At 40.6% G+C, this 13,814-nt stretch overlaps 2 protein-coding genes across 3 annotated transcripts; one reads left to right on the forward strand and one right to left on the reverse strand.

The window, feature by feature from the left end:
- Positions 1 to 269: 269 nt before the first annotated feature.
- Positions 270 to 4,908, reverse strand: LOC102711191 (probable zinc metalloprotease EGY2, chloroplastic). 2 transcript variants are annotated; one of them, XM_006643674.2, is made up of 13 exons: positions 4,695 to 4,908; positions 4,518 to 4,584; positions 4,133 to 4,228; positions 3,863 to 3,940; positions 3,722 to 3,775; positions 3,399 to 3,506; positions 3,037 to 3,111; positions 2,836 to 2,941; positions 2,582 to 2,675; positions 2,029 to 2,182; positions 1,478 to 1,685; positions 1,140 to 1,300; positions 270 to 802 (listed from the first exon to the last, which is right to left on the reverse strand). In XM_006643674.2, the coding sequence occupies exons 1-13, from the start codon at positions 4,850 to 4,852 to the stop codon at positions 548 to 550; spliced, it is 1,614 nt and encodes a 537-aa protein (XP_006643737.2). In that variant the 5' UTR covers positions 4,853 to 4,908; the 3' UTR covers positions 270 to 547. The 2 variants fall into 2 exon arrangements, with proteins under 2 accessions (XP_006643737.2, XP_015697748.1); XM_015842262.1 differs by lacking the exon at positions 4,695 to 4,908 and having other exon boundaries at positions 3,863 to 3,959.
- Positions 4,909 to 5,006: 98 nt separating this feature from the next.
- LOC102711739 (sulfoquinovosyl transferase SQD2-like) lies at positions 5,007 to 13,321 on the forward strand. Its single transcript, XM_006643676.3, has 17 exons — positions 5,007 to 5,217; positions 5,423 to 5,489; positions 5,574 to 5,696; positions 5,784 to 5,867; positions 6,640 to 6,726; positions 6,818 to 6,901; positions 9,151 to 9,518; positions 9,990 to 10,056; positions 10,152 to 10,222; positions 10,829 to 10,946; positions 11,033 to 11,106; positions 11,524 to 11,579; positions 11,672 to 11,755; positions 11,854 to 11,941; positions 12,032 to 12,109; positions 12,248 to 12,304; positions 12,554 to 13,321. Exons 1-17 carry the CDS (start codon positions 5,147 to 5,149, stop codon positions 13,056 to 13,058), a joined length of 2,082 nt encoding a protein of 693 aa, XP_006643739.2. The 5' UTR covers positions 5,007 to 5,146; the 3' UTR covers positions 13,059 to 13,321.
- Positions 13,322 to 13,814: the final 493 nt, after the last annotated feature.

Genomic DNA, 13,814 nt, shown 5'->3' on the forward strand with positions numbered 1-13,814 from the left:
TCTCAGGGGACAGTCAATGCTTCCTTAAAAAAATGTTACTGTAATATTGTAAATTCGAAATTGTGAAGCCAATTAGCTAAATGTACATGTACATGGAGTAATGAAAACTAAATAAGATCACTCTCACATTCTCTGAAGGTCAATCGCTGCTGAATTTTCCACATTTCAAGGAACCCTATAATAAGGTGGCACTCATTTTCTTCCCACTATACAGATAAAATTACATACTGAATGCAATTATACCTGTAGCTCAGTTAAGCTGATGAAAATTACATCCAGGATCATGTGCCAATATGCTCTTCTACTTTAATACACATGCTACCAAATACTACAGCAACAAATGAGCTACCACAGGAAAAGCTCCTGCATTTTATTCTGCTACTGCAAGGAGCAATGGAGCTCATAGGCCCCAAACCCTTATGACAAAGGCTAAGACAAACAAAATAGGGAGCCGACAATGTTACATACATCTCAGTATCTCACAGAAGCAAGCACTATGGAGGATGATGAGGCTCGTGAGTTGTGACCTGTGACTGTTTCTTTGTCTTCACAAGTCAAAATCAGTTAGTTGTGATGCATCAAAGGGGAATGGGTAGGGTAGGCAGACTAGAAGTCCAAAGAGCAAAATGGCTACACCAATGCTGATGTAGTTGTTCTCAGGTTCTGTTATTTCTTCAGAGAGAGGAGCTATTGGTCCCCTCTGCAAGAAGAAGATCAGCACCACCCAGTAGAACGCGACGTCGTTGAAGAGTGCTGAGATTCCAAGCAATCCAATGGAGAAGCTGCTGATTCGAGTTGCTATCTGTCACAAGATGAGGTTGAGATTGATCACAGTTGCCAGATGGGTGGAACCAGTAATTTTCCAAAACTAGGGCTCAAACAGTAGAGCATAAATTTTAAGTACTCCCTCCAGTGCAAATGTGAACTAACCAACGTCAAACAAAAAAGATAGGAGGGAGTATTTTCTTAATGCATTTTTTTAGCCAGGCGTAGGGCTCAAGCTCAATTGCCCCATGCCTGGTTCCACCCCTGGTTGCCACAAGTCAAGGATGAGACACTGAAGTTCTTCCCAGCTTCAGGTAGCCAATAATCACCTCTATATATTGTACAAACTTTACAATAGTAACAAATTTCTTTACCTTTCTTCCCCACATGGAAAATGCTATGCGGCCGCCATCAAGCTCTCCTGCAGGGATGCTATTGATGGCATTAATCAGGAGACCAGCCCAGGCCCATAAGACCAGTGGATTGACGGACAGTTTTGTTCCTTCTTTTAGAGCATCTCCAAGAATAAGCTTCGCTGTACCAAGCAAAAATATATCAACTACAAAGTTTTTGAAGTTCATAAAAATTCTATATGTGTTAATATTCCATCCCATCTTCTTGAAAAAAAATGCTTGATTGCAAACAAGTACTAGAAAATCCAGAAAAAAAGAGGGTCCCATGTGTAGTTATGATCTTAGATAAAGGCGCCTACCAAGACCGCCAACAAGAAATGACTCATGAAATACTGAGGGATCTATCACAAGACCAAGGCCATCACTTGGAGGTAAGATGAAGCCCAGCAGCAAAAGAACAAATCCTAGGGAGAACCCTGCCAATGGTCCAGCAGCTGCTACCTTCAGTAGGTCCTCACGATTGCGGACAATATTGATAATTCTGGTAATAGCACCAAAAGATCCTATCTACAATAAATATAACAATTTCAGTATGACATGATGTGTCAAGATTAAGTAATTAGTTAAATGATAACCCATTATGCATGCGCACACACACACACACTGACGCACAAAACCCCACAACGCCATGACTTTCAAAGTCCCCAAATTTAAAAAGAGGCCTATCATATACTACTAAGTGTATCTCAGACCACACAGTTTCTTTTTGCTAGCAAGTTTTTATCAAAGGAAATAAGAAAGGAAAACATCCGGGGTTAAGAAATGTCAAGTTTTAAACATAGAAATATTTTCTGGTAGCTAGAACATATATATTCTTCAAGTGAAATTGTAGACTAGCCATCCAGCTTACCTGCCAGCTAGGAACAAAATATGGTACGGCAAGCTTGATTCCAGTATCCCTAGCAGCAAGAATATGTCCAATCTCATGAACGCCTATTATGACTGCAGTAACTAGGGCGCCATAAACTCCATCTTTTAATAACTCAAGGTTGTCAAATGTTGATCTGGAAAACAAATACCCATATACATGTTATATGGCCTTTTTTTTCTCTTTCCAAATAGAAATAATAGCAATCTTTAGCTACATGAATCAGGATATAGAAGTAATGGAATTGGAAAAATCAATGCTACATGTAAAGGAAGACATGAGTTTTACTGTTATACTGTCAAGCTCGTATCGAGCCTCTAGACTCTAGGTGCATGAATATTTTGGTTCAATACAAACTTCAAAGTTTAATTTGAGAAGATTTTGACACAAAATCATATGCATATGTTGTAATTCGAAAATGATATGAGGCTAGTCACAGGAAACGAACAACCTATACTTTTTTTTTCATTTAAAGAAACAATATACAACATCATATGAAGGGCAGTGGTGAATAAAGGGAAGAAAAACCTCATACAGCAAGTTGTCCTGTAGTACAGGTACATTTCGGAGCAACAGGGTGAAGATGGTAACTACTCCAAATGAAGCAGCAGCAAACCACTCTGGGACAGCTGGACATTTAATTTATAGAAATATAATCAGAAATCTGAAAGGTAAATAAATGTAAATACCAACAAGTTTACAGGTTCCTAACAATTAAGCAATATACTGGTTCATTCTCAGAGGCAACTAATACATACTACGCTAAAAGTACAGAGATTATTTTATTACCTGTAGTTTCAGGCTGCAACGTTTGCCTAGGTACAACTACTGCAACTGGCTTCTCATCCTCTGGGTTAATGAGAAGAAAAACCTTATATTGATCACCAAATTTGTTCTGTTGATAACCAAGGATCAAAAATAGATTAGACATTCAATCATCTATACAATCTTATACTTCTGAAGAAACCATCTTTTCATGTGTCCTAATACCTGCAGCCGGTTTGTGATCTTCTCATAACTTTTCGCTGGTTGGCCACGCAAATTGCCCTTAAACAGTATTCCACCCTTATGTCGAAAAGACAGTAAACCAAATTAGTTGTTCGAATAGTATTTAAATAGAAACATTTCAAATCAGTATAAAACAGATGCATCGTTATTCTGGTATAACTATGTATGAGTTGAGAACAGACGGAACTTTGGAAACGCAAGTGATATGGTATTCTAACAGAGTTGTAAATAAAATATTTTAACAGAGCCATATTCAAGTGATATGGTATTCAAACAGAGTTATAACTACAAAACTTGCGCATAATATGTGGTAGACCATAAACCATGATATTGCATATAGTCACCTCATAAGGCTCCTGGCTGGTCACAAAAAACGTGTCAAAACCAAAAACTTGATCCTTGAGAATGTCTATTGTAGCCTTGGGGATCCTAACAGATTCATCAAGTTGTTGCTGCATGTTGAGATTTAAATAAACCATAAGCCTCATTTAACAGGCTCCAGAATTCAGTAATATAAGATCAAAATAGTATTACATATTTTTCTATTTAATAGCCATTGCACATTTGCACTACTGAAAGTGCAAGAAACAAGAGGTATCAATATTTGGTTCTGAATTGCTGCTGAAGTTACAAACATGTTGACCATGAATTAGTAAGGGATATTTACCTTCATTCCTGGCAAAGGTGAACCGACAGCAACATCAACAACTTCCACCTTGTCCTATTCATAACAGAATATTTTGCAGGAATGGTTACATTTTCAATGTATAGCGTGATAAAGTTGCGTTGGCATCAACTAGAAGCATACCTGTGCATCATTGGCCGCAGTAGCATCTGCATCAATGTTCTGAACTGTGTCACTGGAGTTCAGAGTTTCGTCTTTCGTCTGGCGAAGCATGGGAAAGCTAAATATTATAGTTCAGTTACACGCTCATGTAGCTAGGACTACCAGGCATATTAGCATAAGTAACACAAGTGACAGTGTTAGTGCAAGTATTGGGCTAATCAATACATCATAAAGGATAACCTACTTGTGCATTGTAAAATTTGAGCAACTGCATAAGAGTAAGGAGCGTACATTATCTGCATTAGAGTCACTTTCTGCATATCCATTTTCTTGTGTCGCACTATCAACTGAAGGTGATGAAGCGTCATCTCCAAGCTCTTCTTTCTCCTGAAAGAAGCAAGCAAGCAAACAAAAAGCTTACCCCAGGATTCATACTAAGCTCAACCTACTCATCAATTCCATGTTTTTCTTCAGTCACTTTAACACTACATCAGTAAACGCTACTGAATCAGAAAGCGCACGCAGATATCGTGGACAGATCATGGAAAACTGAAAATGTGACACTTAAAAACACCAAATAAAAATAGGAATTTGCAGATTTCCCACACAACAACAGCTCGCTTATGATTTATGGCACGTCACTGTCTAAGTTTCTGAGGGGAAAAGCATGCACTACCTCGTCGCCATTGCCATCAGGCTCAGTCTCAGTCATTGCTTGGCACGCAAACCTTCGATTCCTGATCCTGTACACAACACGATGACCCATTGAATCAACGGAGAGAGAGAGAGAGGAAATAAAAAAAATAAAAACTAACAAGCCCAACAACCAAAACCAAGAAAAGCAACTGCATACCTACGCCCAACGAGAGGGCGGGAGGAGCGGAGCGTGAGGCCGAGGCGGGTGCGCCTCCCCGTCGCCGGCAGGGAGGTCGAGGCGAGGAGGATGCGCTGACAGCATCCGTACGCCGCCGCTGCGGCGGCGGCGGTGGCCTGCGACGGCGGGGAAGCCATGGCGGGTAATCGCGGTCGCGGGCGGTGGTAGAGAAGCGCGCGAGCGCGGCCTTATCTCGTTCTCCTCGCCTCGTTTCGGAGGGAAAAAATAGGAAAACTTTTCTGCGGCCAGGATTCCAATCCAGCACGGTGCACGAATCTCAACGCCCAAGATACGAGAGGGGCGTTTCCGTCATTTGACCGTCGCCTCCTAGACTTCTCCCGAAGAATAGGGTTCCGCCGCCGCCGCCGCCGCCGCCGCTCGCCGGAGTCCGGACCGAGAAGGGTTTCTCCCTCATCGCCGGAGAGAGCGGCATGAAGAGCTTCCCGGTTGCGGGAGGCCGCAGCGTCTCCCTCGCCCTCTTCTCCGATGTCTCCAACAGCCGGTATGCCCACTCTGGGCCTCTGCTCCCACCCTCCTCTCCTCTCCTCTCCTCTCCACTTGATTCATTGTGACGTACTCCTACTACCGCTGCTACTTCTCCTGTCTCCACCGAGTTCTTGGTCGCAACTACGAACTGTATAGCGAAGCTCGCTGAAAAATTTTGTTTTTTGTTTTTCTTTTTTTTTTTTTGTTTCTGTACTCGTTAGGGAGCTTCTCGAGCTGATGCAGTCAGGGAAGCTGGAGCCAGAGGTCTCCTTTCTCAACGCGTCACTGGTACGTCGCCATTGTCCTTCTCTGCGTCTGCGCCGCATCAGCAGTAGCGCTCGATCGCTTGACGCTTTGTGTGAACGACGACAGGTGCCGGATGCGTTCCCAGTTCTAGCTGCGGCTCACAAGGCGCTGCTGTCCCAGGGGAGGGAGTCGCTGACCACGCGAACTCTGCATTCGGAGCTCGTTTATAACTACTCCGGGTCTAAGCATGTAATTAGTCTGGTTAACTTCACTTCTGCATTGTGAGATTGTTCTGATGCGTCATGTGTTGATCGTGTATGATATTTTTGGTTCCAGATAACAGAGTCTTTAAAGCGATGCGGAATCTCAGACGACACAACTTATATCCTCGCAGCTCGTTTTGATGCTTCGGATGAGGAGGTTTGACATCGATTTTAAGGACTTATGTTCTCAATGCATTAGCAGCTTATTGTTGTTCTTATTTAGAAGCTAGAACACATAGAGCTGATAGGGGGCCTCTCCTTTTGAGTTGGCTAGCATTGGTGAAGCATAAGTGGCTTCAGAGTCACAATATACTTTGAATGATCATATCTTATGTGAATCTATAACATGTTGTTTCCATTATTGTGGGCACAACAAGCCAGAGGTTTTGAGCACCTTCTTAACCATGGGGACAATTATGGTGTCAGCAGTAGCACTCTCCGTATAGGAACTTGAATCATAAGGTTCTGGTGCTGATTTTCTGGTGGCTAGCTTGAAGCATTTTTTTTTCAATTGTTTATTTTTTGCAAGTACTGAAGCATGTTTTATATATATTTGTATCCTGTTTTTAACTTTTAACTACTATAGATGACAAAACCGGCATTTTTTACCAGACTGAGATTTTCATGACAGGTTACTCTGTTTACTTCCCCGTGTGAGTTTTTGTAATTATGTACTTCACAATCTGAAAGAGAGAAGGCATTTTGGAATTCAATTGCGTTGTCTAACAGAGATTTGAACATATATGGAAATTACATATCCTAGTTATATGCATGTCAGTTTTGCACAAAATTATTGTCCCAATGCGCAAAGGGGCGCAGCCTTTTTCTTACCAATTCATTTCTGCTTCGTATGCATTTTCTGAGTCTGTATCTTTCTGAGTGAAGGAACTCAAACAACCCTTAATGTGGCAATTTTTGCAACATGGCAGATAAAAAGTGTGGAGAAACTCATCCATGGAACTGAGATTGATCTAGCAGAATTGGAAACAAGGGCAAACCAATCACAGATCCTGAAGGTTTTTAGTTGAGCTTGGTGCTTGTTGTATGCTAATATGGTTTTCATATGAATTGCGCAGAGAGTAATTTGGTTTCAATTTCTGTTGGCAGCATTATAAAATCACTCCTCAGGAACTATCAATTTCTACGCTGCCTGACGCAATTGTGTGCAGGATTGCTGCTCGAGATGCCCTTTGAGGTCTTAACACTCATCATAAGAAAAATTTCCACCTGTTCGCATTCAATTCTCTGGTCAGACACTGCATAGATTGCACCTCTCCTTCATATTTCCGCTTGTAGCATGTTATTTCAGGTTGTAGCTTATGATATGTATACTAATAGCATGTAGCTCTGGATGTTGTAGCTATTTAAAACTTTATGCATATGAATACAGCAACAGTTTGAATATTTATAATTTCATATTATTCCGATTTGCGTGCAAGCAATCTGCAAGCATCTTACGTTTTGTTGACTCTCAAAACTTATCTTTCAGTGACATCACGGATCAAGATTGAAATCTGAGCTTCTATGCACAGAATACATGATGATGTGGTACCGATATGTTGGTTTCTGCATGATGGTTGCAAGTACTGCCGCCCTGCCGGTGCCTTGGGTTCACGTGCTGCTGGGGCACGTTGCAGCTATTGTTTTGTCCAGATAAAGCTTATGGGCAGGAGGAAGCTGGTAACCTGCCCGGCATTGCAGCTGTTCCTGCATCTGGCAGTTCAATGTTTCTTTGCATGATCTATCAATCTATCATGCATTTAATTTTTTTTCAAGAACCCCACTCTTTTGTTTTTTGGCCAAAATACTATACTGTGTTCTGTTTGTTCTGTTGCCTGTATGGTGGTATCTGTCAGTATCATTATCTTGCTCATTAAGAGAACAGCCACCAAAATTTTTTATTTGGCACTTTTCTTTCCCTTTGCTGTTGGTTCAAAGGGGAATTTAACTTTTTGCGACTCTTACGAGTGGTTAAAACAGATTTGCCACTCATTGTTTATAACATATGGACCCTCATAAGTCTATGACATATAGGTCTAGTGATAAATCTTTTATGAATATTTGTAAGAGTGGCAAAAGTTAAATGCCCGGCATCTTAATTTGTCTAAAGGAAAGAGGGCATCTTAATGAAATCAGGTGGTTGCTAGACCAAAAGGCCAGTTGTGATGTTGTCTTGTAGCTGTATGTTTTGGCGCTGCCTTTTCAGAGATGCCATGCCACATGATGTGATCATCTCATTATGATATAAACCCTTCATAAAGTATTCCTCTGTTTTGCTCTCAATTACGTCTCATACTAATCTGAATCCACCATACAAATCAAATACACGAAAGAATTATTACTTGTAGAACCATACCATAATATTTTTTGGTGTCGATGACTTCTTCTCATTAGCAAAAAAATTGTAATTTATTTTGGTGGGGCATGGTTCTGCTTCTGCCACAAAAGGACCTTACGTTTGTCTAACAAAGACTTCCATTTCTTAAGTAATTATTGTAGAGAGTTTGATAAAGTAAAGATGTACTGTGATTTGAAAAGGCATGAGACAAATGGATTGGTTTTTTTTTTAAAGGGCGTTCTAATCTTTTATAGTTTTGTGTGAGATATACATAAGTTAGGCTAAAAATAAAGTTTGTTTTAAAAATAAGTTATTGCCATAGGATGATTAGCTGATCCATTGGTACCAAAGACCTCCCGAGAATATACCTCGCACAACATACATAGACCACATGAAAATTTAGCAGGATTCTTCTCCCTTTGGTAATAAAAAAACTATGAAGCATTCCGATTCACATACTCTCCAATAAACTCCACATTTATTGGCGAAATTGTAAAAGAACACATGTGAGTCAATTTATCTTCAGCATAAGTGGTTATCACTTGTGGAGCATTTTCTTCCACAGTCACTCTCTTATCCATTGATAAATTCTCACCCCACAAGCATCTCACAACATAAGCTATCATTTTGTACCCCCTCTATTTATAAATACTTGTCACCAAGCACTGTTTATATTTATAAACTTTGACCATTCTTCTTTATTGCAAAAAAAAGAATTAAATACTTAAATAGATGTCATATTATCGAAGTGTATTGAACTTTTGTTCATCATAATTTAACCATTTAAAAATTATTAATGGTCAAAATTACCGATCAAGGGTAACAAGTATTCAGAAACCAAGGGAGTAACAAAATACCATCATTGGCCATACCAAGTTTGCAACAACATTATTATCTAAAAAGGAGACCGTTTTGAGCATTTGCCTATATTTAGCAAAACAGCCAATGTTATAAGCCAGGTAGAGAGAGACACAGACACTTGCTTTGTACTCCTACATTACTGCAGAATTTACTTGCATGTCAACGGGAACCCCCATCCAATAATTGCAAAAGAAAACTGCAATTTGGTTTGGTTTAGCACAAGTGAGAGGAGATGTTGCAGAACACAAGAGGAGGAAAAGCATATGCTTTGCAAAGTTCCCAGCTTGGTTCCCCTTCCCTCCAATATTCTCCTCCCCTCGGATGGAATATCCTCCAACTCCCCAACTCTACACTCCAATCTCTTCTTCTTCTTCTTCTTCCTCCTCTCGCCTATATACGCCACCGCGCGAGCTCGTCCTCCTCTTCCTTGCTCCACCACGACACCGAAAGATTGCTCTTTTGTTTCTTGTTTTTTCTTGAGGGGGGTTTGGCAATGGCGATTGGCGCCGAGATCAAGGACGACCTGGAGGAGGCGCCGCCGCTGCTGCTGCTCGACGAGGCCGCGCGCCCGCGCCGCGTCGCGCTCTTCGTCGAGCCGTCGCCGTTCGCGTAAGGCTCCTCACTCTTCTCTTCTATTGGGTTTCTCTTGGGGGCTGATCCTGTCCCGACCGATGAGTCTGTTCCGTGAAAAAGGCTGAAGATTCCACTAGAGTACGCTCTGATGCTGTGTTCACTGCTTTGTGCTTTTTTTTGGTTCGTTGGTTTGTCGAGAAGGTTTGAATCCTTCTCGGGTCTTGGGATGTGTGGAGATAGGACAAAAAATGGACTAAATTTCAGGTGAATTAAACGTGGAGATTAGGGAAAACAACCCCCAATTAGTTGATGAATTAGTAGTAGCAAGGACGGGAAGTGTATTATCTGTAAACCCATTCATCATTTATAGGACGTGTCAGCACAGGATTGCATTTTGTTGCCTATGAACAAAGAAACGGGCAAATGGTTACACTGTTCATCCCAATAGGGCTGATTTGAATGTTTGCTTTCGTGTTTTGAGCAAGTTTTCATCTTTCATGTATGCAGTTACATCTCCGGGTACAAGAACCGGTTTCAGAACTTCATCAAGCACTTGCGTGAAATGGGGGATGAGGTAATTTGGCAGAAAGCTAGAAAGTTTGACATTGTAGATTGCTTCTAGTTTGTGACACTTAATTTTGTATTCTGGTGTCTTCATGTCTTTTGCAGGTGATTGTTGTGACCAACCATGAGGGGGTTCCCCAAGAATTCCATGGCGCCAAGGTTATTGGTTCATGGAGGTGAGCTCAACATACTTCTTTCTACTCTTATGTTAGGATATTAGTAACAATTTAGGCAGGATACTGCTGAACGTCTCAGACTTGTAAAGGTACTGTTTCAAAACGAAAATGGGGACCACCTAATGAGTACTGACCCTCCAACAGAAACCTTAACTACCACAGCTACGGCCTACTTCATGAGCAGTAAATTTCTTTTAAGTTAGTAGTATATATATATAAAAGATCTTTTTTACCATACTTAAAAAAGCACCTTTAGATACTATGTTTTTCAATGTAAAAATTTAGTACCTTAAGGTACAGTGTACTTTGAGGACACTAAATTGTTGGTATCTTACTTTTCAAGAATGATAAAAAAACCTATATATAGCATTCACACATTTACTGTTTAGGTCATCCCGTTAGTTATAGCTCAATACTTAAACCAATGCAATACCAGTTCTTTAAAATACTCTAGTTGTGCTTGTATGAACTACTAGTAAATGCAGTATAATAGATATCAAGCTTTGTAGAGTGGAAGCATCGGAACCTTTTTTATTGATCATATGATCTGTAGTGCCTTTTGGTGGCAATATTATTGTGGTCACAGCTGTTTACTCTCCTTTCCAGCTTTCCATGTCCAATGTATGGAAAAGTTCCTCTCTCGCTGGCACTCAGTCCTAGGATTATTTCGGAGGTTGCAAAGTTCAAGCCTGACATTATTCATGCATCCTCACCAGGAATTATGGTAACTTCATATTGGCAACCAAGTTACTCATCAAATATTCTCTGCTACTTAACCACTAAGTTGATGCCTCTTTGTTGGCCATTCAGGTTTTTGGGGCACTTGCTATTGCTAAACTGCTCGGTGTCCCTCTAGTGATGTCCTACCACACTCATGTCCCAGTGTAAGTGAATACTGATGAGCTTTTTAACCATCCTTGAAAATGGCACATTAAGCTACCACATTGTCTAGTGTAAAAACTTAGTACCTTCAGATATTAAAATTTTATATTAAAAAATTGATACCTCCTGATACTTTCTCAAGGACCATAAAATTTTCCTTGAATTGTACATTAACAATTTATTTTCTTTCCTAAACAAGTTCAGTACTTTACTAGTTATATTCCATTTTAGTATCTTTATCTTAAAGTTCATGATCAATGTAACAAAAAAAAAGGATTTGCATATACTATAGAGTACATTTATATTTGATTGCCATTTACCAGTAAAAGCAAGTGGGTGGCAGATACTGGAAGCCTTATATGAACTATTTTGAGCTATTCATCATAGCTGTAAAGTCATCTTAATGTTGCTCCCTGCAGATACATTCCAAGATATACATTTAGCTGGCTTGTAGAGCCAATGTGGCAAGTCATAAGTAAGCATTATACCCCCTCATTTGTTTACTTTCATAAACAGTTAGATTTTTATGCGATGAGAACATTGATTTGGTCCTGTTGTTTTGAACAGGGTTCCTTCATAGAGCTGCTGATCTAACATTGGTGCCATCTGTTGCTATCAGCAAAGACTTCGAAACTGCCCATGTTATATCAGGTTGGTCCATATCTGTATTACATATTCAGATCTTATTTCCTGCCTTCCTAGCATGCACGACATACTCATGTTAATAATATACATTACCTCCTTTTCAGCTAACAGAATACGCCTTTGGAATAAAGGTGTAGATTCAGCCAGTTTCCACCCCAAGTTCTGCAGCCACGAGATGCGAGTTAGACTAAGGTGGTATCACACTTCATTTCTCTCTGGATTTTCCGTGCACAGCAGGTTGAGATTAATTGCTGATGCTTCTTCTATGTCTATTATTTTCAGTGACGGTGAACCTGAAAAGCCATTGATAATCCATGTAGGACGCTTTGGGCGCGAGAAAAACTTGGATTTTCTGAAAACGTGAGCTATATACTTACTCTACACTTTGTGGTGGTTGTAGTCTTTGACTTACTTTTGACAAACATGATTCATTTGAGACTCTCCTATGTGCTTTACACTAAATGATCCTGGAACTAATATTGAATCATGACTGAGCAGGGTAATGGATAGGCTGCCTGGAGTAAGAATTGCATTTGTTGGAGATGGACCATACAGGTATATTATGTATCAGGCCTTTATTTTTTTCTACCTTCCAATTTGTCATAAATAGCAGTATTTCAATTTTTTCCTGCTCATGCTTTTCCTGTACCCTGAATCCCTGATCCTCATCACTTTAAGCTAATATCGCATTGTGGGTTAAAGAAAATTTTCGTTGGAGACCTTCTTTGTACTTTCATGTGAACCAATGATGTTGAGATTTTCGCCACTAGTGTGCCTTACATGCTATCTGCAATTACATGACAGGAGTGAGCTGGAGAAGATGTTTGAAGGGATGCCGGCAGTGTTCACTGGAATGATGCAAGGTGAAGAACTCTCACAGGCATATGCTAGTGGCGATGTTTTCGTGATGCCCTCTGAGTCTGAAACACTCGGCCAAGTAGTCCTGGAGTCCATGTCATCTGGTGTCCCAGTAGTTGCAGCTCGTGCTGGTGGAATTCCTGACATAATTCCAGAAGATCAGGAAGGGAAGACCAGCTTCCTGTTCACCCCAGGAGACCTCGAAGATTGTGTTGGCAAGATTCAGCTATTGCTGGCAAACAAGGAATTCAGAGACAACATGGGGATGACTGCTAGAGCTGAGATGGAGCAATGCGACTGGAGAGCAGCTTCCAAGAAGATCCGCAATGAGTTCTACAATGCTGCAATCTGGTACTGGCGGAAGAAGCGTGCAGAACTGATCAAACCATTGCAGTGGCTGGCGCAGATGTTCCTACCAGCACCTGAGGCCAACAGAATTACACAACACTGAAGCCTCAGGGGGATGCTTCTGCACCCATGTGATCCAGACATGTGATGGATGCATTCCTTGTAAATTTCCTGATTATAGTGCAGTGTCAATAGGTGAGATAGGTCTTGTTTTTGTATGGAATTGGAATTGTGAATGGTATGGCAAAAGCAACTGATTGCTTGTATTGCTGTAGTGGAAATGTGTTGCCTTGTTGGAACATGATGTGAACTGTATTTGATTATAATCCACGGCATCAATACATCAAGATGCTATTGTGCACGCAATCAAAGCCTTGGGGTCAACTCTTGAGATGCTATCTGATCTGTTACTCTGAATGTCAGAGCACATGTCAGATTATTTTGCCTGGGGAACGGAATGACAGGAGAGAACAGCATCGTGTGCATATCTACGGGGAACTTTGTCTTCTGTACCAGTATATGAACTTTGATGCCAATGTAATGTGAGGCTGTGACATGCGCTATCTTCCACACTAACCAGCGTTTTACTGTAACTTTTATTGTTTAAGTTTTGTTTCTGCTGTTTGTTTTCTTCAGATATTAATTATTCTATCAATAATATACATTATACATAGTTCTTTTGGCTAACTGTCAACCCAGTCGTTGTAGTATAGTGGTGAGTATTCCCGCCTGTCACGCGGGTGACCCGGGTTCGATCCCCAGCCACGGCGTATTTTTTTAATTGAACTTTTGTTTTCATCTCTTTAAATGTACTTTCCTTTTGTACTCAACCAAGATATTGATTCACCTTTCAGTTTTC

Source organism: Oryza brachyantha, chromosome 1, assembly GCF_000231095.2.
Source record: "Oryza brachyantha chromosome 1, ObraRS2, whole genome shotgun sequence".
Classification (NCBI taxonomy): Eukaryota; Viridiplantae; Streptophyta; class Magnoliopsida; order Poales; family Poaceae; genus Oryza; species Oryza brachyantha.